Below are 25,528 nucleotides of genomic sequence, written 5' to 3'. Positions count from 1 at the left end.
TTAGGGTAGAGGGGTTTCTCTGTGAACACACCTGTCACTTTTACCTGGCTGCAAGATGTTACATACAGTTGGATTTCTAGAGTAGCAACATTGCAAAGTGGTTCCCATCACCTCTGTGTAATTATCAGTGGCACGCTTACACTCACAGTGTCCCAAAATAGTTTTCTAGTAGCACAAAATATCTGTTGAAAGCTTCATAAAATATCAGACTTTTTGAAAGTTCATTTTGAACAGTTTTTCTTTTCTTGTATCACCAGGCTTTAAAATGTGTTCTTTTAAATAGTTTCTCTTTTATTAAAAATCAACAACAGCAACAAAACCCACATGAGAGTAATACACTGTAATTTATGGAATGTTCTTGAGTTACCCTGTGACTTCTAGAGAACAACAAACCATTTGACAAAGACCTTGATGCAGACAACTTCCAAGTAGAAAGAATGACTGGTTCTAGTAAAATCCACTCACTCCCAATATTCCATTACCATTAGGATTAAAATGTAAATAGGAACATGACTTGACTCCTCATATTAATAAGTGTTTTTTGGTGTACGTGATCATATTAGTTGAACAGAACCTCATACAAGTGTAAAATTCATAGTAAAGATGTCTTTATTCCAAAATAATAATAATAATAATAATATAATAATAATAATAATAATATGTTAGCCAGACAACTACAAAACATCTACACAAGACTTTGGTAAGAAATGTTCATGGGAGCTTTTTCATAATTCCACAGCAAACAAAAACAACGAAGGAAATCTAAAAATGCAATTAAACAAAACTTTGTTTAACTTGGTAGGCCGCACACACACAGAGTCCTACTGTACATTTGTAAAGCCCCTAACTTTTCTTTTTTGTTATGTGTAAAGCTTCTACAGTTTGTATATTAGAAAAAAAACATACGCACAATGCTAAGATCTGATAGTCGAGGTCTACAAAACTGGAGTGACATCTGTGCTTTCAGTTCAGCAGGATTATTCAGGACATCAGAACAATAACAGTTCTTATTTTTATTGACTGATAATCAGTGGCTATTACACTACTAGAAAGTTTACAGTAACAATGCAAGACTTCTACATATTGTATATCAGAGCTTTTTTTTTTTTTCTGAATAGAAAATCAACCTCTTATTTTTTCTTCATTTGTTTTTGTTTGTGTTTCTTTTTTTACAAAATGTAACAAGCTTAAATATTTCTCTTGTATCAAGTTAGAAGAAAGACAAGTGATTTGTAAAATGTTTCAACAGAAAAACAGTGTGAAAAACTGAATCTAAGCAGGAATGATCACACATTTTTGACCCGGTGCAATTTACCTTGTCATTTCATCTATTAACAAGGTGGGGGAAAAAATAATTTCCAATTTTCATAACTTTAATGAGCCTAAGAGAAATGACTGGAAATCACACTTCTAAGAACAGCCTTCTAAGAGGGGAAAAAAAATATATAGAGGATCAAATTAGTGAGAACTACAGAGAAAGGAATGCTAGATTGTTTTAATGGACTGTTTTGTGAGCACATTCAGAAAGATATTGTATATTTCCTATATACTTAAAGATGTATTTGGACTATGTAGCCTTTGTCAAAGGGAGTATTTAATGGACAAAACAGCTTGATGAACTGGAACAAATGTGAAAATGAAAATACAACATTGGGTTTAATTGATTATTTGCTGAAACAGGCATGGTTTCGTAAGAACAGCTTTACCAGTGATAAGGGGTGATGAGATAAAACATGGTTCATGAACTCATAACACTTTTTTTCCATTCAGGAGAAACTTTCTTCTTCTGCTCCCCCTGTCCCAGGCTCTCACAGATCCAAGCCTCCAGAACCACACATTTTATGGTCAAAGATTACTTTTCTGAATGCTCTCAGTAGGGACAGCCTCTGTCAGCTCAGCCAGATGTAGCTCTGCCCTGGCGTTGGTCACTGTAGCCCTCCTCTTGCAGCTATCTCTTTCTTCACCCAAAGTATGCTCAGCTGGTCACTCCTCCAGCTTCTATATCATTCCACTGGTTTTTTTGTTGGGTTTTTGTTTTGGTCACAAAAGGGTGATGTGAAAGGTAAGGTCATAAAGCGTTAGAGAGGGACCGACTTGCTGCTATGCTTGTAATGGCAGTGCTACAGAGACATAAACTACAGAATTTTTGAAGAGGTCTAAGAAGGCAAACTATCTTCTGAATTAATATTATTAAGTGAGCCAAGCTGTGCAAAATGTAAAATGTTTGGTTTTAGCATTAAACCTTGTTGTATCCTTTTTTCTCCTCGTTTGGTTGACTGTGGGCTTGCACCCATTTCATTTAGCAGCAGCAGGAGAGGCTTATTACTGTGGTCGGTTCCATTATTTTCCTGACCCTTCCTTCATTCCAAATATGCAAAAAGCAGGACAATACCTTGAGGGGGTGGGATGCAGCAGCTGTGGAAGTGCTGAGCAGCCCTTGCAGCGTTCAATGGAGAAATGATGATGAAAAGCCCTATGATGTAACACAACCAGCCCGTCTGGGTGCACCCTGTTCAGGTACAGGGGGGTAATGAGAGGATCCCCAGGCTGGTGGTAGTGAAGCTGAACATCCTCAGTGGGTTGTGGTGCACACACTTTAAGTGTGGGAACACTTAAAACCCGGGTGTCAGGTTCTCAGGGTTCTGACCTAGTGTTAAGGAAGTGAGTAAATTGCTTAAGGCTGCTTTAAAGACACCATAAAATAAATTTTGCTCCATTCATTTCTCTCAAGCTTGTTTTAAGAGTCAGCATCAACAGTCTTTATTTTCAGTGCATTGTTATTACTTCTGTAGAGACATAAGTGTATGCTGCCTTTCCCGGACCAAAAGACAACCACCTCTTCTCTTTAATGTTATCTTGTTAAACCTACAGGACAATATTGTATTCCAATAATAAGTGAAGCTCAAGGGTCTTGCTGATTACACCTGATTACACATAGGGATGAGAGGTAAATTCTGTAGGAGATGGTATAAAATAGCAATTAGAAAGGTGAGGAGCTATTTTCTAATCTCAGGCAGTTTGTTGATCGCTCAAGTGGTCAGGGAGGGAATTTAACCTGGCTAATATATCTACAGATGGCTAACCTTCACAAATTTAGTAATTTTTAGATTATTCTATACTCTGAGTAAAAAAACCAAACATAAATGACAGTGCTGTAAATGTATTCCCGTGTCAACCTGTAATTACCTTTTTAAGAGGCTGTCATTGTTTCATTTCAGAGGCTCCCTTCCCTTTGTTTGTCATAAGGGATACATGAGAACCTGGCTCACCTTTTCTCTACCATTTTTGTTATGTTATAAACCTATTTCCCTCTTCATCTGTGATTAACATCCTCGTGAAACTGAATCTAGTTTTTTAGTGTCTCTCGTGGAAAACTTTATATGACACAGCTGTTGCAACTCTCTCGACCAATTTCTATTAGTTTTGTATCTATTTTGAGAGGCAGTGGATAGATCTAAAATAGGAGTATAGAACCTAAATATATTATGGCATTCACATGTTTTCTTTGTGTACTGTTTTGACTTGAGTGTGTAGTGGTCAGACATCATTATTGATACAAATTATTTTCTTTTTAAGTTTTAATGAAACAAAGACCATTTTGCATGGACCACACCATCCATGTGAAGAAAAGTATTTAGGATTATTATTATTATTATTATAACTATCAGCTTAACCCAACAGTGTAAAAAGATAAACATGCACCTTTAATATTATTGAACCAGCATTACTGAAATTACTCCTTGGCATAGTTGTGTAATTATGTAGGCACTGCTTTGGATTTTTAAAATCAGATCAAATCAAGAGAGAAATCCTCCCTCATATGAAACATGTCACCTGTGTTAATATGCATGCATCCCATGTCTTTACAAGTAGTATTTCTATATGGCTATTCCATGTCCACAGATATGTCCGTATTTTAGTTAAATAACTCATGATGACTTACTATTTTTATGCATTAAGGGCTGGCTGGAGTACCAAAGATTTACTCTCAGCATAAATCTGTGAGGAAACATCTATAAAATATTTTTCTTGCACCAGCAAGACTAAAAAGCAAACCACACTGCAAAAATGAAAACTAATATACACTTTATATTTTTGCTGTTGTTGTTTTAAAAACCAAACCAAGGTTGACTTTCCATTTAGCTCAGAGTGCATCACTTGGAACCTTGTGTTTTGTTAACAAGGATGAACATTACATGCTCTTAGCTCCTTTTTGTCTTTGCAGCTAGTAAAGTGAGTACTTTTGGACCTCTTCTTCACCATCATGTAGCGTTCCTGAATTCCACCTCCACAGAGTGTAGAACATTCTGTCCAAGCAGTCCATGGTTTCAGCCTACAAACTGAAAAAATAAGTGATTTGATTAATTTTTTTAATAGTAGAACCACCTGTTAAGTGTAATCAAGGTGCATTTGTCAAACACTGAAAAAAAAGGATTAAAAAAGAAATTTACTGTCTGCATTATCTACATTATAAAAGACAAACTAGCAAATTGTTAAATGTCAGACAAGCATGAGCCACAACTTAGCAGTAATTCCTCTTGACATAATGTAAACTACAGCCCAAGATATTATGTTTTGTTGATAATATTGTCCCCTATTGAAAAAGCAGCACTAACAGATCTCTCATAGGAGACTGAGTCTGAATCAGATTATTGAGATGGAAATTAATTCAGTTTCGAAATTCAGCATTGGATCCAGGAACAAATGTTTCAGAAGTTTAAAGGCAACTGGACGCAAAGATTATCACCCAGATCTGCAGAAACTGCAGCCAGTCCTTTGCTAGGTCTAAATTTTAGATTTTTTTCACATTCTATTCTTTTGTGTGGAGTAGCTAAAATATTTTCAGCAGTGGGACATAGGCAGATGTGAGATTTTCTCCAGCTCAGGTCACACTTTAGTATTATTGCACAGGTTTTTGGTGACAGGCAAACACTGAAAGGGGCTGTGTTTTATTTTATTTTATTGCTAAAACTTTCCCTAGGCTGAAATGCTGGAGTGCACTCTAACTCCTGTTAAGCAGAAAAGACAACTAGCCAGGAGCATTCCAAAAATGGTTTGACCCTCACCTGGATATTGCTCACTCTCTATATTCTTTTTCGCTTGTTCGCTTCTCCTTTTCTCTCGGGCCTCTTTCCAGCGCCTCTTTTCCATCCCCGGGCCTCGCAGGCATTTCCTCACTCGACACTTTGAACGTTGGACGGTTTCTGGGCACGCTGTTCCTCCAAACTGGGGCTCTATTTTAATCATCCTTGTCCTGATCATATGGCCCTTCCCACACGAGGTGTTGCATTCGGACCACTGGGACCACTCCGTTAGTTCACAGTCGATGGCTGTAAAGAACAAGAAACAGGACACAAAATCCATGAAATCTGGACCATGAGGTCAAGAAACAAGATGTGCCTAATGACTTTTTACACCCTCAACACATGAACACAACTTAAGACTCCAATCTTCTCAGCAAACGTTTTGAGGCTGCACATCAGAATTTCCTGAGTCCATTCCTAGCAGATTTATTATTTGACACTTTCCTTGATTTCTTCTTCAAGAGTGGTGCTGGCAGATCACTAAAATTACAACGAACATATAAATAATTCTCCTGTGTCTTCTTCAATTTTCCCACCCATATGTCTGTTTTGTAATGAAAAGCTGCTGAAAATTGAGTTATATTTCAAAAGAATTTGCTACCTCTGAGATCTAAGCCTTGCTTTCTGGTAGTGTTATGCAATAAGCCATATTCACTAATACCATTATATCTTTAAAGTTTTCATCTTTCAGCACTGCTTAAAGCTTACAGCCCCAGTGAATAATAATCAAAACGATATTTCACATCATTTAAGAAAAGCTGAATGAGCAATTACAGCGTAAAAGCCTTTTTAACCAACATTTTCTGTGAAAAAATTATGTAATTTGTGATAAAACCTCATAAACCAGCTGGCAACAGGATGCTAAAAGCAATCATATCTCATTCATTCAGCAGCACCTTAGGCTATCACCCTTCACAAAGAGTGAAAAGCAACTAGAAATTTGCACTGCCCAACAAGTGGGGGATTTTAATGGAGTAAGGTAAAAAAATCATTGCAGCTGTCTCCACACCATCCACTGGCTTATGTGATATTGGAGGCTGCAAAGTGTATCAAAGTTCACAGATGTGTCAAAGACAGAGAAAGCCTCTTTTGTGCTCTTTGTGTGAGTTAAAAAGAATCAATCTCACAGGTGATTTTAACTCTTCTTTCCTTCCTTCCAAGCACACATTCTGCATTTGAGTAAAAAAGTGGGTTTTATAATTCTGACTTATTTACTATTGGGGAGCTCACAAACTTCAGTTGCCTGAAGTGTGTTAAACAAGCAGAACTGTGCACCCCCTGTACTCCACTTCTTGAGTGCTGTGTCCATTTCTTGGCTCCCCAGTAGAAAAGAGACGTGGACGTACCAGAGGATGACCACAAAGACAGGCAGCAGACAGGCTGAAGCATATGGCATATGAGGTAGAAAAAACTGAGGAGGATCTTATTGCTGTCTCCTAGTACAGAGGGGGAGGGTATAGGTGAAACCAAGAGAGAATCTTCTCAGAGGTAAAGAGAAGGATGAGAGGCAACAGGCACAGAACATGGTAAATTTTGAATAAGTGCAAGAAAAATATTTTACGCTGTGATGGTGGTTAGACACCGCAAGAGGCACCCAGAGAAGCAGTGGTATTGCTGTATTTGGAGGCAATAAAACTTCACTGAGCATTTCCTTGAGCAAATCTGACTGGGTCTAATCTGAACAGGTTTCCTAGTGTGAAAATCTTAGGTGTCTGGGCAGGGCACGCTGAGGTTCAGCTGAGCTTTAAGCATTCTCTGCCTCATCCTCTTCCCCTTTTCACAGGTAGAAGAGCTGCAAGCTGACCATAGGGACCAGTTTGAATATATGCAGGTCTCAGGGGTATCATCTAAAAAGTAAGGAAATGCATTGAATGTTAAAAATAGTCTTCCATTTTCTCCCCTTTACTTGGCTGATGTTTACTTTAGATTCTCATAGGATATGTTCTTTCCTCCTGCACTCTATATTGATCAAGACTGATCACCAGCACAGGGTTAAGACCAGCTGAATTTAAGACACGATCATATTCCAGCTCTCAGTTGCTGAAGGTGTATAGTAACAATAATAATTTTTTAAACAATGCACAGTTGATATTCCTCCTATCTAAGAAGTGATGCTTGAGTGGTGATAGAGGTTTGCTCCATAGACTGTTACACTTGTAATTATTCTCCTCTCTCCAGGGGATTCCCCAGACTCACGGCATTCAGGCAGCATGCACTTTTCTGCTTGTTCCAGCTCCTCATTGCAGTCTCCAAGCTCAGCAGCGGATTTCAGCATCCTTTGCCGGGTTCGCATTCCCTTCCCACAGGTTACACTGCAGTCACTCCACTCAGACCAAGGAGAGAGTAGACAGGGGATGGTATCTGACATGAAAATAAAAAGGTAATGAATCCTTTTCATAAATAAATTACAAAGGTATAAATTTTGAAAATAATACAGGTGGAAAATGTACTATGTTTTATCTGTCATCAGCCAATTATACTTTCTTGTCACAAGCTAAATGATGTTGCTGAAGAAGTTCAGAAAACAGTATACTAAATTGAAAGGTTTGCTTGATTTTAATATCTTTTCTTTGCTATCTCTTTCTGTAACTTATTCTTACCTGCAGAGTCCCAATGCATCTGAGGAATTAATACTTTAAGAAGCTATGTTTCGGTCATAACTCCTGTAAAAAAACCCCTGGATTGTTACAGTGGATGGAACTGGAAGTCAAATTAATTTGGTCTAAAATGTGAAACTTTCACATTTTATCTACCAAAAACATTTTTAAACTTATCCCTGTCTCTGATGAAAATCTTAATGTTTTTAAGAAATTAAAAACAATATTAATAGGAAGGGTGAGACTGGCTGACTGCACAAAAGGAGCACCTCTATTTCTGAATTGTCCATGGGCTAAAAGGAGAAGGCACAGTTTTATTTGTTTTATTTTAACCTTATGACTAAATATGCCTCATATTGCATAACTTCAGAGTTGTTTAGGTATGGTTTGCTGATATACACACCACTATGTGGGTCATACAGTAACGGGATACCAGTGAACATTTTTTATTTACTGATGCTCCCATCCTGACGGTGAATGCGGTACTTAATGCACATTCCCTAAGAAGCCTAATTTTAAGGAGAATGAGAAAAAGCAACATTGCTTCTAGTTTAGCTATGTTCTTTGTGTGCTGGAACAATGTGTCAGATGATGCCTCCCTGTAGCAGAGGAGACAAACTCCTGCACACTTACGGCATTCAGGCATCATGCACTTCTCTGCCTCTGTAGTTTCTGCCTTGCACATGGATCCATCAGCAGGAGTCATCTTGATCATTCTGTGCCGTCTCTTCATCCCTGTGCCACAGCTAGCACTGCATTCATCCCACTCACCCCATTCAGTGACAAGGCAGCTGCTGGGAGCTATTCAAAGTGGACAGAGGAAATTGTTCATAAGCAGGGCTCATATAAAAAATGGTTTGGGCAGCACTCGTGTTATAGGCTGGATTTTATCAAGTTAAATAAACTACTTACAGCACTCCTCATTTACAATACACTTCTCAGTCTCTTCTGTAGGCACTTTGCACATGGAGCCATCCTCAGGGAACTGTTTTACATATCTCTCCCTAGATCTGGTTCCCATTCCACAGGAAACACTACAGGGGGACCATGTAATCCAGTCAGACATCATGCAAGTGGAACCATCTAAAATACAGAGAACCATTTCAATTGCAAGTATTGACAGAATTGCTGATAAATCTGTAGCTGCCCATTGCTGTGCAGCATTCATTTTGATGCTGCCTTTCACATTGTCCTTTCCTCTATTGCTTCCTTTACTCCTTTCCTTTATACTGTTGTGTTCTTCATGCACTGACTCAGCTGAAATGCAGAATTGACCACAGACAGCTTCATAGAGTGTTCTTAAGCAGCTATCCCTCTGTTTGCCATAACTGAAGCCATACTACAGCAACCAACAGACTTTAGAAACTTAAAGGAAGAGAAAACCCTACAAGGTGTTCTTCCCCTCCACATTTCATTCCTGATTACCTTCATCACTGCAGCCTGGACCCATGCATGGCTGAAAATCTTGGGTGTCTGGGCAGGGCACGCTGAGGTCCAGCTGAGCTTTAAGCATTCTCTGCCTCATCCTCTTCCCCTTTTCACAGGTAGAAGAGCTGCAGGCTGACCATGGGGACCAGTTTGAATATATGCAGGTCTCAGGGGTATCATCTAAAAAGTAAGGAAATGCATTGAATGTTAAAAATAGTCTTCCATTTTCTCCCCTTTGCTCGGCTGATGATTACTTTAGATTCCATTAGGATACATTCTTTCCTTCTGCATTCTATTTTCTCCATTTTAGCCCAGAAGAAACAAGAATTACCAATTGCCATCTTTCATTTAAAAAAAAATAAATTTATCTGAATCCCAAAAGTCTTCTCTCTTTTATCACCTGTGTTGTTATTGTCATCTTCTAGGTATATATGCAAAATTTCTTTGCTTTATAAGGGAAGACTAATAGTAGACAGCAGAAGAGATGAAAACCTAAATCACTGTTTGAGAGCAAGTGGAATTTTTGCTCCTGAGTCAGTTTTGTTCCTTATCTACAAATGATAGGGGAGAAAGAAACAAAATATAAATTAGTACTGCATGAACTAATTTAAAATGTACCTTCTTCTTTTTCCTCTGGTGCCAGATCTGCCACAATATCATCTATGTTATCAGGAACGATATTGCATTGTTCCCCCTGCAAAAACATTATTGTGGACATTGAATACAGGAAACTCATACATGAATGCAGAGACAGGAGCTAAACCAGTATTTTGTGAGGCACTACTGCACCTGCAGCACCTTTTTCTCTTAGAATCTCTAGGTATATTTAAAGAAAATCCCCAATTAAGCAGATGCAATAATTACCAGAAGTAGAAGTAATACCTTAAGACAGTTGCAAGTTTTTTCTGCCCTTAGCTTTGTTGTGAGTAGGGTAAAGAGTGTAGATTTGGGGGAAGGGGGAGGAAAGGTTAATTTTCTGGTTTAGAGAGTGGTTTTTTGCACTCACTTGAGAATTTTACATGTGTATTATACCTTACGTGCAATTCTCTCAATGACAACTCTGGCTACCAGCTTGATAGATCCTCCTTCTGGATCATAAAATGGACTTTGGGGATGATCTAAGCTTGTAAGTGGTCTGATCTTCTCCTGTGGCACTGTAGGTTTGTTAGGAGACTGCAATCAAAAAGAAAAAAGATGTTAAAAAAGAAATTATTAATTAATAATACAATTAATCTGCAGAAATAAAAACTTCTCTGAGATGCTAAATTGCAAAATTCCTGTGTAAGATGAACTTGGTACATTCATACTTAATGGTAAGGTTTTTTGGCTTAGTTTTTTGGGGGGTTGGGTTTTTTTGTTGTTGTTTTTTTGTTTTGCTTTGTCAGTAAGTACTTCTCTAATAGTTCAGGATTCAGGCCTGAAGCTGGGTTAACAATAAGATGCATGCCTTGTTGTCTGGTTAAATAACTACATTAATTAAAAAAAAAATAAATTATTCAATATCCCCCCAGAGCTGTATTATAACTGGAGAAATTCCTCAGGTTCTAAAGAGGTCGGGTCTGAAAGATAAAATCATCCACATCTTGTCATCTGACATGGGAATATGTGTCCTATTTGAGGATGTGACTAGTCAAGTCTCACTTCATCTGTCTGTACTGCCTGCATAGACACACACTGTAGGTACCTGTCACCTATGGACACATAACCTGTTCAATTCACTTGACATCACTCATTTGGTCAAAACCAGGACTTTACCTGAGGGTGATCTGAATCTCTTCCTAGACTGAGAGAGTGATGGAGACAGAGAAAATGGATGATTTTATATTCTCGCAGTGATGAGAAGTTGAGTTTCAATCCTTGCTGTAGGGAATAGTTATAGTTTTCTGTGCCAAACAGAACAGCTGGCATTGGATTGAAACAGTCCAAAACTCAGGGGTTGGACACCTAAATGCTAAGTCCTCTGTGTATTCAATAGGTGAGTACAAGCGGTGAATATGAGTAAGAAATTCTTTACAAGTGGTCAAGCACTGGAAAAGATTGCACAGAGAGAGGTGGAGTCTCCCTCACTGGAGATATTCAAGAACCATACACAGTGCTGTGCAACATGCTCTGGGATGACCCTGCTTGAATAGGGAGGTTGGACCGGAAGACTCATGGTTGTTCCTTCCAACCTTACTCATTCGTGATTCTGTGGTAATAACATCCCAGGTGAATGAAATGTTATCCCATTAATAATAATGCTTAAGGACTTCAGACAAAATGACCAGCAGTAACTGTAGCTAACATCTGTTTAAATGACTTCTAATTAATTTTAAGAAAAATTTTTGCTGGAGTAGTATAAAGTCATGTAGGACATTACCATGGATCAAATAGCTTTCACTCTTCTATGCTTTAAGGTAATATATTTGAATATATTAAAAATAGTCCCTATACCTCGTAGGTAACGCCACTGTCCGTGCCAGCATCCCAGGGGATTAAATCCTGAACAACTTTCTGGACCCAGCCACAGTCCTTGGTGCAGAGATCTTCGGCAGAGAGCCCCACATTCCAGTCGGGGCTGGGGCCGAGCATGGTGAGGAAGGACATCAGGTGCCGGTGGCGATCGACAGAGAACTCAGCAGAGGGAGCAGCTCTCCTGCAAATCCAAAGGAAAAGTACTAAAAACTCTATCCAGCTTTGCTGCTTCGGGGAATTCAAACCGGGAAATACTGAACCCCAGCATGACACCGTGTCTGGTTCATGGGGATGGAGGAGCAGGACAGGGAGAGGGCAGCTGCTCAGCACTCCTGAGCCTCAGTCTCCATAAGGCTTTGGCATCATTCAAGATTTGCTGTTTAATGGGTGAAAGAGATGTAGCAACAGAGAGCTGCAGCAGTATGCTTATGTCTTAGTGGTATAGTAATAAAAGATCCGTCACAACGCTTAAAAAAATTAGGACTAAAATATCGGAGAAATACCCTGAGGCCTTGATTGATTTTTTACCCCTCGTAAAAGTTCTGAAGTCAAAAGTTCTTGGAAGTGCTACTGTGTGTGTGTAGGTGTGAAAAGCACTCGTTAATAGAGTTTGAGTGCTCGTGTTAAGTGAGACATTAATGGCCACTGCCAGCCCTAGAGAGTTCAGCCAAGACTTTTGCAGCTTTCTGCCAGTGGATGTGAAAACGCCTCTATTCATCCAGCCTTTGTCAGCCCTTCCCTCAGGAAGAAATCTGCTGAATCATGGAGTGCTCTGTGATGCTGATGAGCAACTGCCACATCCCTGTGCACATGGAAGTAAAATCAGGCCTGACTGGAGGCTTCTGTTCACAGAAGCTGGACCTCTTTGTGGCATTTTTCTCGTGAGCAACAACAAATGCAGAATTATTTAAAATATTATTTTGGTAATTTTGCTCTGCCAAATACTGATCTGATGTCAACCCAAGTTTTCTTCAGCTACAGAACTTAAGTAAATACAGAGTCAGGTCAAGTTGGTGGGGTTTTTTTCTCATTTTTGTGCCAAATCCCACTGTTTTAGAGCATCTAAAGACCACATTTATTTTAAATGAAAGAGGGAGTTGCTGTGTTGTTTATCTTTCCTTTTTTGGTTAGGTACCTTATAATAGTGCAAACACACGCAAAACAGTGTACATGCACTGTTCTACTATAGTCATAAGGAGTTCATTCTTCCTATAAATCCTTGTATACCTGTAAAAATGCAGTATTTTATTTGTGTATTTTTTTTCTGGCTCAAAGGACTCTCAGCACATTAGAAAAAAACCAGAACAGCCCAAAGACAAAGATTTTGAGTAGTTAACACACAGTATCAAATGTGAGATATCTAAAAGTTAGCATATCTACTTCCCCTTCAATAGACAAGTTTCAGAAATAGGCATTTGCTAATAAGTAAAATGGCCACTTCTGTTCCAGAGTCTTTAGAAGTTGTTTCTTACTGTGTAAATTATCTTACATTGAATTAAAGACTCTGAGCAGAAGAGTTGCTAAGCATTTGATGTCATTAATCCTGCCTTCTCCAGAAAGTAATGCAAATGACTTTTTTTTTTTTCCCATGAGACATAGAAGTCTGGTTTCAGCATGTCTTTGTAAAGTAATAAAATAATGAATGATGATATCAACTTCACTCTGTGAATACAGTATCCTGTATGTATTTGTCAAGTACCTAGCAATGATTAGTCTTAAAAGAGCCTGTTAACTGACTTCAAGTAACTAAAGGATTTACTGCATTATAAGGATTTTTTAAGAAGTCCCTATAGAAATTTTATATTTCAAACAGCACACAGCAACAGTCTGAGCAGTACACTGTAAGAATAACACAGAGATGTGTGTTTGTATACTTGATCTTTAGATGGAGAAAATGTCTAATATGGATATTGCAGAACAGAGATACAGGTCAGCAAGGGCAATGCAAAGAGAGGAAGACAGAGTAGTTTAAAGGCAGAGGGTTGGGAATCACTTGACTGCTTTAGACACATAGTGATGGAAAACTCTTGTCACCTGTTATTCTTGTGTTAGTCATGTACAATTAAGGCTTTGAATGCTCTGTTAGGAGAATTAATATTATTCATCATATCAAGATAAATTATTTGCTCATTTAAATTATGAGAGTATTTAAATTATAATTGTATCAATGTTGAAACTGTGTGAAGGAACACTTTAGTAGGATATACTCTTTGCCTACAAACTTATGGATGTGTTAAATGATATCAGCGAACTTGAGTCTCCCACATTTTTCCAGTTTCAGAGCACACTGCAAAAAATCACCTACTTGGACAGATAGGTAGTGTTATGACCATTATACTGTATTTTATCCCATCACAGTTTAACATAGAAATGTGAAGATTGGTAGAGGACAAATGGAGGCATGTTCTCTTCTCTTCCTTCCTCCACTCCAGTGCAGACAGGTACCCAATGCACACACACTTTGGCTGCAGTGCAGCACAAAGTGCTAGGCTGGACATTGTAAAAATCTTTATATGCAGTTTAAGAATTAAGTATTTAAAATATTCTATTTCATACATATAAAGGTATATATACAAAAACATAAAATGCCGTTGTTGCACTTGCTGCTTTATTCTACTAATTAATTTCTGTGTGGATACTTCTAAGCACTATGAATATAAATTTGAACAACTGTTGTATAGTGTTGCCCAATGTTGAACATTCTCAGTCCTTCTTGAGTTACTGTAATTAAGGAAAAATTGGCTGACCTAAGGCACCATCCATATCCACTCCCTGGGTACAGGGATAGGCACTGACTGGGCTTAGACAACAGAGAACTCTGATGGGGTTTTTTTGGGTTGTTTTTTAATACTCTGACAAATTTCAACTATTTCCAGTATCCACATGAATGATGGATTTATGAAGTTGGCAGGAATCTAAATTCTTCATGTGTCCCTCAGCAACACATCTGGCCCAAGCATCCTAAAACTGCACTATGGAACTCCATGAAGGAAACCAGTGTTAAAATGTGCTCATATGCCCTAAACCCAACTTTTTTCATTTTTGTGTTGTCAACTCACCGGACAAAATAGGAATGTGAATCATCTTCTTTCTCTCTTTAAAGGCCTTCAAATCTCAAGGAAGTGTTCTTCCATGACAGGTTAAGGATGTTTGGTAAAGCCCACAGGAAAGCCTGGAGTTTGTAGCTGACTGATGTGAATTTGCACTGAGAGACAAACAGGTCCCTTTTCCATCCCCTGCACATATATGTGCTTCAAACCAAACAGGAGCTGCAAAGCAGATCCTAAACATTAGGTAAGTGCCAGATGACAGCCCTGAGAACCCCACAGGGCAAGGGGATCCTGCTTTTGTTGGCTGAAGCAGACAGTACTTTTCCACTGTGAGCCTGAGCAGCCTGCTGGCAATTCCTGTCACATAGTACAGAGTGAGGCAAAGTACTAGGCAGTGTCCTGCATCCTAATGTTTTCCATTCCCTTTATTTCTATTCTATTCTATTTTATTTTTCGTAGCATGATTAGGATTTCCAGCTACAAGGATAAGCAGTGTAAGAAAATGGTCTTTTTTTCTCCCCCATTTCTGTGTGTGTGTGTGTTTTGTGGTGTTTGGGATTGTGGGTTTTTGTTTAGGTTGTTTGGGTGTTTTTTTCCTTTTTTTAAGGCTAAAAGAGCATAAACATGATTTTGCTTTGCAAGTTTTCTCCCTAAGTGCCAATCTAGTTGCTATCACTGCTGGGGGTGGGGGTTAAAAAAGCCTTTGACAAACCAACAGAAAACTCAGCTTGGTGCAAAACATGGTTTTGAGTGTCGAATCAATATTGTTGTGTTCTGATGAGGTCCCTGAAAAAGGTAACAGAGCCCACATGAGGAAGGTGGTTGTGTAGAGCTACGGGACAGAAATAGCAAAAATTATATTTTGTAGAATGAAACTTTGTGGTTACTTCTGGTTTAATATTTGGTTAACATACAAGCAGGAAAAGGCAGCCTGAGCGTATACTCTTTTTTTTTCTAGGATACTAACTAGCTCAACAAATAAGACCATTTGTAGGGCTGAGCTTGTACCACTGGAATCAATGTGCATTTTGCTACAGGATGCTATGTGCACTATATTCATATAAGCAGACTATTTGCCTCACCCATGCATAAAGAATTTTCCAGCAACACAAAAGCTGATTATATAAGGACAAATTTGAACATGAAGAGCATCGGTATTTCCACTGCAAAGTTCTGTGTAGTGCAGAGGCTCTCTTGCTTGCTCCCCAGGCTGGCTACTAGAGATGATTTTAGGTGGGGCAGCACAAATGCAAATAATTTTTTGAAATAAAATAAACCAGTGTATTAGATACTTGTTTTGCAGCAGTGGAGGAAAAGCCAGCAGTCCAAAACATCTTCAGAAATACTGAATATGTGCAGTGCTTCATCACCATCCAAGTTCTGACTTTGGTTATGGGAAAAAAATAATGTGATTAAGTGGGCAATTAGAGAGAACAGGGGAGTGTAAAATACTAATTTTTATGATAGCCTTTTAAAATTAAATTCTAATTCAAGTAGTCTTATATATTTTGTGCTGGGGAAAAAAAAATCTGATATACACCATCGAGTGAATAACTACATGGAGCATAAAGTAGTTTGAAATAGCTCTCCAGATTTTTTTCACAGAGCTGCATTAAGGTATAATCATCCTAAACCCACTATTAGAGTCTGGATATTAGATTCATTTGAGTATACCAGGATCTGATCTTGCTTGTGCTCAGGGTAAAATAGTGGCTTTTTCAGATGGGAATAAAAAACTGGAAGCAGCAGAGAAACCAGCCTAAAACTGATGATTGTTGGAGGTGGGGGGGTGTTTGAAAGCCATGTGGACCCCATCACCAGCGGTTTAGTATCAGTTCTAGGTGGTGCTGTTGATGGGAAAACACAATATTTTTTTTAAGTCAAGAGTTTAGCTGATTACATGACCAAAAACTGAATATTTTTGGAAATACTAAATGAATTGTCTATTCTACCCCTAGTAAGCAAAAGCAGCATTCTTCTTTTTAGAGGCTTACACTGCATCACATCTAAGCTTTCCAGGATGAACATTCTTATTTACTCATCTTTAGAACTTTTTGCTATTGATACAAATAACTTTATGAGCATGAAAACACACTTCACACCCTTGAACTTCCAACTCTGCACCACCTACCTACCAGCAGCACCTACACAACATCTGTTTTATTGAATAAAGTCATAACATCCTGAATAGTGAACTAGCTTCAAAGAAGATAAAGGAAGAAAATTAAGATCTAAAATTGAATGGAAAATACTCTCCCAGAAATCTGAAATTAATAGAACAAATTAGGTAGCATATTTAGATTAAGAAAACCATGTGTGAAGTGATGGAAAAGAGTTAGTACCACACTACATGGACAACAAAGTTTTATGCACAGGTATCAACACCTGAAAGTAAACCCAGAACTTCAGAGTTGCACAGAAGGAAGGGGAGAATCCTTCTTAAGTCCTGCTTAAGTGCAGGGCACGTAAGCACTTAAGCTAATGAATAATTTAAACATGTACATGTCCCAAAAGAGCCAGGGGAAGGAAAGCTACAATAACATGAACATTGAATCAATGAAATTTGACTGACATCCGTACAGAAAGCTGAAAAGCACGTTAATGCCAAGCTGTGTCTCAGAGCACCAAATCAGAGGAGGTGACGGCAAGAGCTTGGCTGTTTTATTTCATAATGAAAGAATGAAGAAAGCCACAAAACTTCTTATACATTTAGCTTTTGGACTACGAAAAAGCCTGCATGACAACCTCTTACCTTTCTTTGTGTAAGCTCTTAAAATGAGAATGTTGCCTAAAACCAGCTAAAAGGGGTGGATATGTTATGGCATATGGAACTTGGGGATTATGTGATTGCCACTGACATTTAAACCAATCATCAGAGCAAATGTTGCTCTAAAATATTAATCTGAGGGGTTTTTTTAAAGCATTACAAAAGGAAGGGAATTCACGGAGCTCATCTTTCAGACATTCTCATATTGTCATCTAAGTATAACTGGGTTGCTAGTGTAGATAATAATGATATATTATTCATTAAAATACCAGCTATTTTATTTAATCCCTTCATCCATCAATGGGTATACCCTTTTTATAGGATTAACAAATGTGAACAGGCTATCTACACAAAAAACAAAATAAATCTCAGATATCTCAAGTTAGGGTTGCAGGTTCTGAAACTGCTTATTTTTATGTGTGTTCTTTGCAGGCTGTCACAAACCACTTAGGTGTGGTTATCCCACATGGTGCTGGCAACATTTACTCCTGCTTAGAATAACTTTGTGTCGCTTCTTAGATCACTTACTGAGCATTCACAGTCAAACCATGTGTCAGGAATCACTGGACAGATTCAGGAAACCTGTCTGCTTTGCTTCCCTGGAGTTTTGGGGCTACAAACTGTCTGCCCAAAGTAATTACCAAGCTATTTACACAGGAAATCCTACGGGATGTTGTAAGAGCATGGTTGCTTTTTATCTATCTCCTTTTTCAACCTGGCTGATCTGCACTCCACGCACTGTTTGTCCTGAAACAGATCATTCTTCAACCCAGCATAAGAACCATCACGGCCTGATCCTTTCCTCTCCCATTAACAATATCAGATAAACAGCATAGATTTATTTATGAGACTGTGTTAGCAATGAACTCTGACTTCCTATCAAATTGATTTATTGTGAATATTAGATTACCACAAATATCTCCTTTTAACAAAAAGATACCATGATGCTACTCACTGGAATATGTAAAAAATGTAGATACTCTTTCAAAATCCTTTCAAAAAGTTTAACATAGTATTGTCTTGCTTTTCAAAACCATTTAATTTGCAAATGTCGTAAAACTGGAATTGCATTTTGTGTTTCCCCAGTCCCAGTGCAATCTCTGATGTCCAACACTTTTATTAATACAATGCACATTCCAGTTCTTTGAGCACCTCTATATATCTGACATGCACATACCTTTTGGTATCTAGAGATGTGAATTAGAGAAAAGGTTTAATTATCATTGCATTAATAAAAGTGCAATGGGAAATTTGAAATTTCACAAATAGATTTCTATTCACTAGAAATTTAAATGGCAAATTGTTCCAGTTACTCGGTGAGTATTTACACAAGAATGAGGAGTCAGGATTAGTAAGTAGACATATAATTGCATGAAAATAATGCTTACTTGATTACTCACGAAATTATAAAGGGAAATTATTTTGGCTCAAGGAAAGGCAACAGATGGTTGGGAAATAATCATAAAACAGTAACTACCAATGGGAGGAACATGTACAGAGCACAAAAGCAAGGACAGAATGGGATGGGTAGGTTTGATTTAACTGGATGGCCATTAACTTCCATGAACAATTATTATAAAATCCTTGCAGTGATTATTCTTAGTTAAATATTCAACTTTTTCCTTGCCTAGTGACATTTGGATTTTAGGTGGAAAAGTAAATGGTGACAGAAAATGGAACTGCCATATGTGCTTGCTCTGACAAAAAACGATCCATGATTTTTTTTTTCTTTTCCGACAAACACATATGTTCTTGCTTAGGTGTTGGTTTGGTTTTTTTTTTGAGATTGAATTATGAATGTCTTAATGTGGGTGTCAGACCATCTGTCAGACAATGAAGTTTCCCTAGGTCTCAGTAATACACATAACACTTAAGACAATCCTTTTTTATAAGAATAATATAGTTTGGTGATTAGGGCTTTTTTTAGTCAACACTTAGTAAATGTATATAACTATAAATGGTACTCAGGTAACACAGTACTTTACAATAGCATGTGAATGCACTCTAAGAGAGGTAGAAGTTTGCAGCCTTGACCTGCTAATATACAACTCAACAGTATTTTGTTCTGTTGTCTGTGAAAAAACAGGAGACTGTTATCTTCTCATTTAAATGGAGCTCTGTAGAGACATAAAACTAGAGTGAAATAACCATGTTGTAAGGGCAGCACATGTTGTTAGGTTTACTCACTCTTGTTTTGTTCCTGAAATATTAATAAATATTAATAAAATTGTAATTCATATGATTAAATCTTTTATCTTATATTAATTATTCAAATATATACATGCATTTTGAGCTCAATCACAACCAATGTCAAATATAGATGAATAATAAAAACTTGTAAAAATGCCTATTATTTTATATGGATTTTTTAAAAATGTCTTTTGTCTGAGATTTAGTTCAAGTAGAATTCTGGTTTTGGTGAAACAAATATCTCTACTTCTTGGATAAAATTTAGAACTTATACTTAAAGAAACCCTAAAAAAACTAGATCAACTTTATGTTTTCAATGTGAAACAACAAATTTACTGTTTAGATCCAAGTCTTACACGAACACTTCCATCTTGAAGTCAAAGCCTTTCAGCAGAAGTGTTTTGATTAGGTCTGCTGATGGATAAACTGCTCGTTCAACATAAATTCCTCCTACATCCAGCTGTCAGGAGCCTACTGACACATCTGTGAGCCTTCCAAAGTCACACAGGTGGGGATCACCTGACAGATTAGGGTCCGTAAGACAGGACATCAACAACGTGGAGGAATGATACACGGCAGGAAGGAAGGATATACCACAGGAAATTTTCTGGCGTAAAATACAGTTTAACCATTAGCCAAGTGAAGAGCTGGAGCCCTCAGAATTATTTCACAGCTCCAAAGAAATTTATGCATTTTCCTTCACATTATCAGAAGTCACAGCCAACGTTTTCCCTCTGTTTTGTTTTTGTGTATTGGATTGTCCTTTATGCATTGCTATTTCTGATTAGACTGGGGGTTAGAATTCTATTTTTGACAATATTAAGCTTCACTGGATGAATCCCCACTATCTATAAAATCATAAAAGGAGGAAATAGCTGAGCTAGACACACCATCGTGTTGCCATAGAAACAAGAGACTCTGTCTGGTCTCTTCTCATTCCTGTCATTTTGTACACAAAATCTCCAAACTTTGAAAATGTTTTCTAGTACTATGCTGTCATTTTGTGGAAGGAAACTTCATTTACATCTAGACTGACAGATATTGGCTTTTTTATCCATTTTAGGAAAAAAAAAAAAAGTAAAGAAACATGCTGTAGTGGCACTATTGAAATAAAATGTTGCCATACAAGAATCAAAATAGTTGCTTTAGAGAACACCATATTTGGGGGGTGGGGGAAAGCAACAGAAATCTTTGCAGGCTATCATCATTTTCCATTCCTGGGATCCACGTCGCCAAACAACATAACTTTTAACTATAAGGCTAAAATAGTACAGCCACGCTCATAAAAGATTACATTAAAAAGCACAGAGCTACCAGAACATTGTATTTTCATTTTTTATTGGTGTATCTCTGTGCAGTAGTAGGTACTGTAGAATGCCTAGAAAGTTCTGCAAGAATTAATTGTTACTTCCACAGCTTGTGACTAACTAGGTCTTTTGAAAGTCTAGCCCCAGAAATATTATTTATTAAAAATTACACTCCTGTTCCCTTGTGAGCAGTTGACCATGAAACCTGAGTTTTTTACAAAGCATTTTCATCATGTTCACATAACACTCTACAAGAAAGTATTTTTTCCATACAGCTGTGACAAGAGATCTCATCCAAAAAATTGAGTCCATAAATCTGAACAAGATATTTACTTTAATCAAAGTACTTTCCTTTCTCCTACCAATAACGTATTTTTCCTCTGAGAACTGGCTTCTTTTTGCCTTTGCTATATTTTCTGAGAATGCTTTTATTATAAAGACATTAATTTCTAAGAAAATCAGTTTGGATTTGAACATTTCTTAGCTTTAGGACTTCAAGATAATTTTTTTACTTGCAATTAGTGTAAGGAAAATAACACATATTGCTGAACCCCTTAAGAATGAGCATTTCACATTTACATGTCGGTGTGTTATGTAAATTCACGTCCTGATTATATCTTGCAAGAGTAATACTGCCAGCCATGAGTATAGCATGCAAATGCCAATTCATGTGCTGCTTTTCTCCACTTCTTCCTGCAGTTTCACCAAAATAGCTCACTTTTAACTATCAAAAATGGTTTTTCATTCCAAAAAGCTTCAATCCAAAAATGTTTCCCCCACCAGCCTGAGCTCTGCATTCTGATTTTGTTCTCACTGCATTTTGCTGACTTCCACTAAGGCTTCTGCAAAATTATTGCTCATCCATTTATGCTTTACATGGCATCTCTGATAAGGTCAGTTTCTGAAGAAATAATGAGCTACCAGATGTTACCAAGCCATCACAGGAATACTGAGATCTCTGTACATTCATTAAACTTGGTCGGATGTGGATCAGTTTTTCAACTCATTGATCGTCAAGTCATTTTTCCAAAGGATGGCAACACAAGACCTTAATCAATAAGCAGCTATCATAACACTCTAAACTTAAGTAAAACATTGTATTTTCCTCTAACTTGGCATGAAAAATTGAAATTTTCATACTCAGCATGCAGAGAAATTAAACCAATTGAAAACAAGGTATTGTAATCAGTATCCTACAAGGTGAGCTATAAGTGATACGTAACATTTCCCACATTTTGCACTTGTTAGATAAATGAGTCCATTGGTCAAATTCACTCAGACAAGAACATGATTGAACATGCTATTTCTCTCTATTCAGGTAATCCTGAAATCACTTTCTGCTATTCTGTGCCAGCAATGAATTGCAAGGTGCAATGACAGTGCACAGCATCCTCTATGAGTGCAGAGGGACAAGTATTTCTGGGTGTTTTAGGTGAGATGCACTTCTGAGGTGAATTTCCCTTTGTGCTCTGGTTCATATCCCGGAGCAATCTCGGAGTGCAGACCTAATTTCTTTCTGACTAATCTACCCCTGGAGCTTTTCCTCTGCTCTCCTGCTGCCAGCAGGCAGCCACATTCCATGTGACCTGAGTGGTGGCTGCCCAAAGCAATCTCCCATCCCCAAAATTTGTCACTTCCCGAGCAGTGTTTCACACTCCAGAGCTGCTCCTGCTGCAGTGTATTTCTTACAGATGCAGATGGCTTAGGCAGCTGTTCATTATGGGCACTGCTCAATTTATAAATACATACACTGTAGAGATTGTAATGCTTTCACCATAGAACTAAAGCAGGGGCTTAAGTTTAGACAAGACATACCTCACACAAAATCTTTTTAAAATATTCCCATGGCTCCTATTTAAGGGAAAATGTGGGCCATACAATACAACATTACAACTTTTATTCTTATAAAAGCGTGGATGTAATTGGAGAGAGTCACTCAGAGAATTTAAAGAATACTTTCAAGCATCTCAAAATTTAAATCAACTCATCTGTCAAGGGAAAAGCACATCATAATTCTTACGAAAAAAATAGTATTTTCTTTTTGCATAGCATAAATCCAGTGAGATGTCAAATATAACCACATTTCACTCATCCCACTTCATTACAATGGCAAGTCACTGAGAATGAATTTGTAACTCAGGCAGTTCATCAGCCTATTCCTCGTTTCAATTCTTCATGCTTTAGCTGCCAGCAATTTTATATCCTTTTATTTTCAGCTGTTCATGACGACTTGTTATCAATGAGATGGGCTTGTACAAATTTAATTATTTCCTTGCTGGAAGTTTGATTTTCCTGGGTGCAGCTGCTATCGATTGAAACAATGTTATTGTGAATGCAGTGTCCTTCAGGCACAGCAAAGCTGCTGTTACAGTGGCAAGGACTAGTTTGGGTTTTATGGCTGGCTTCCCAACCAAGTGCTAGCCAAGGAATGGTCACACTACTGTGGTCAGAGATCTGTTGCTATTGCAAGCTATTAGCTGCAGTCAACAACATAAGCAATTTTTGCCCCCAAGAATCCCTACAATGGTCATTAAAATTTACTTCAGGCAAATTCAGGCAGCTGGGCACCATCTTAGCATTGTAGTTGCATTTAAGTTCAGTTTAAAATCAGTTATTCTTTTTGAACTGTTCATTCTGTCCACTTTTCTGTATGGAGAGAGCCTGCTGCTTTTATGGCAAGAGTTAACTCCACTCACTTTTCTTTATTAAAAGAAAATTCAAGGTAATTCAACCACAGGCACGTCATAAGGTGTTCAGAGGGTTAAATCAGCTATGGAAGGATATATCAACCTGAAAGGTAAGAAAATGCACAAACTTTACTATTTTAAAGTACAGAGGAACTGGAAGATGGATGAATGCAGCACTCAATTAGGAGAAAATGTCTAACAAGTGCGCAAGAGAAATGAGCATTATAAGGAATATAAGAAGTAGAAATAAATAATAAGCTTCCTTATTTCTATATAACCTCCTGCTGATGCTTAGTCACACAAGGAAAAAATACACATGCATGATTTATTTCTCGAATCATTAGGCGAAACAGTGTTTGTAAGTAATTTGTATAACCAAATATTCATGATATGCAGTGCACAGATGATTAAAGGGCTATGATAGGAGCTTTTCTTACCACTTTGGAGAAAATAACAAATAAAATTTATACAATGCCCATTACAGCTGGTTAATTGCAGTTCACTCTGTATTTTGCCCTTCTTAATGCCATTTAAACCCAAACACAAGTATGTGTGTTCAAATGTGTTTGTTTGGGGTTTTTTTTAAGTTCTCAGGGCTTGATTAATTGAGCAACTGAATACTTTACTCATTTATAATGTAAATTTTTATAAATTACATTCTGATGCCAATATCAGCTACTTATGGGTAGCTATTTATTTATTGCCTGGCAAGCCAGGAAATAATTTCAGCACTCTTAATGGCACAAGAGTTACATCAACTGAAAATGAGCATCCAATCTCAGAATTTACTCACCCAGACATCATGCAAAACTGAATGTTTGTGACTTCATAATATTTAAAAAGAAATTATAGTACAATTTCATTTCATATCAAATATTTCAAGTGGATGAATAGGAAGTGGAATGATTGAAGAAAATTAGTAGGTATTTTTCAATGAATTTTAGTTTGCAAGCTATGAGGAATTTGGTGTGGTACGTGTGAATAATTCTATCAGGCCTCAACAAAATGCTCTAGGAGGGCTAACTCACAGAATTAATGTACAGACATTGTCAGCTCTCTAGTCTCCAGGGCTCTGGGTATTTCATTATTTTTTATCTCTGTTATCAAGGCTGAAAGGTGCATTGATTTGAATATTCACCTCTCAATGCTGATTAAAATTTAGTAGAGAACAGCATTTGGCACTGCCACTGGGATCCTGAGCGAGACACAGCAAACATCTGCCTCCAGAGGGAAACAGAAGGAGGATTTCTGTTTGGGTTGGGTGTGTTGGTGTGTTCCTACCAAGCTGGCAAGCTAATGAAACACTCCAAACGTAGGTAACACAACAAGGTACCTACCTGATTTTTAATATAGCCTATAAATATTTTTTAATGTAGATCTTATTAAAAGAAAAATGCCGGCTTTAGTTGTGGCTCGTGTGCGTGTGCATTTTATCTGCATATGCAGTTTAGAAAGAAATAGATCATTCGCATAGATGAATAGGTAAATTAATTTTTCAAACCCTGCAGAAAGACAGGTATACAGATTAATTACAAAAATCCTAAAAAAAAGAGAAAAGATTACTTCTAGTAGATTTTCAGAAAATCTTAAAATGATTCTTCAAATAGCATATTTATTTTTTATGGGACAACACCAAAAGAAATATCTGAAACTTTAATTCTGTAGAACTACTCCGTTTATTATGCAAATATTGTAATTCTGTCTTATTTCTAGCACAGAGAAATTAAGCAAGTAATAGAAAATCAATTTCAACTGGATATAAGTAAATTGTACTCTACTTTAAAAGTGCATCTTTGGTTGAACAGAAACTTTGGGGTTTTGAAATTGAATTCAGTAAACAACAGTCAAAAAAAGAAGACAAATCCAAGTGTTTTCTTTTCCAAACTACCTAATTCATTCACTCTATTTTAAGCAATGTGAAGGGTGTTTAAAGGAAAAAAAAAGTTAAACATCTGGAAAGAGAA

General features: G+C 37.4%; 1 protein-coding gene across 2 annotated transcripts in view; it reads right to left on the bottom strand.

Annotated features, from left to right (window-relative positions):
• Positions 1 to 591: 591 nt before the first annotated feature.
• The window catches only part of SPON1 (spondin 1), a 192,287-nt gene continuing 167,350 nt past the window's right edge, over positions 592 to 25,528 (bottom strand). Inside the window, exons 8-16 of one of the 2 annotated variants that reach the window (XM_032691173.1) lie at positions 11,543 to 11,744; positions 10,142 to 10,282; positions 9,728 to 9,803; positions 9,107 to 9,289; positions 8,594 to 8,764; positions 8,315 to 8,482; positions 7,281 to 7,445; positions 5,067 to 5,330; positions 592 to 4,340 (exon numbers count right to left, since the gene is read on the bottom strand). In XM_032691173.1, the coding sequence (XP_032547064.1) occupies positions 4,177 to 4,340; positions 5,067 to 5,330; positions 7,281 to 7,445; positions 8,315 to 8,482; positions 8,594 to 8,764; positions 9,107 to 9,289; positions 9,728 to 9,803; positions 10,142 to 10,282; positions 11,543 to 11,744 (1,534 nt within the window). In that variant the 3' untranslated portion in view covers positions 592 to 4,176. The remainder of the gene's footprint in view (positions 4,341 to 5,066; positions 5,331 to 7,280; positions 7,446 to 8,314; positions 8,483 to 8,593; positions 8,765 to 9,106; positions 9,290 to 9,727; positions 9,804 to 10,141; positions 10,283 to 11,542; positions 11,745 to 25,528) is intronic. The other variant, XM_032691174.1, reaches the window with a different exon arrangement.

This window comes from Chiroxiphia lanceolata, chromosome 6 (genome assembly GCF_009829145.1).
Source record: "Chiroxiphia lanceolata isolate bChiLan1 chromosome 6, bChiLan1.pri, whole genome shotgun sequence".
Taxonomy (NCBI): domain Eukaryota; kingdom Metazoa; phylum Chordata; class Aves; order Passeriformes; family Pipridae; genus Chiroxiphia; species Chiroxiphia lanceolata.
Note: the sequence above shows the minus strand (reverse complement) of the source record. Positions and strands in the feature narration are given on the sequence as shown.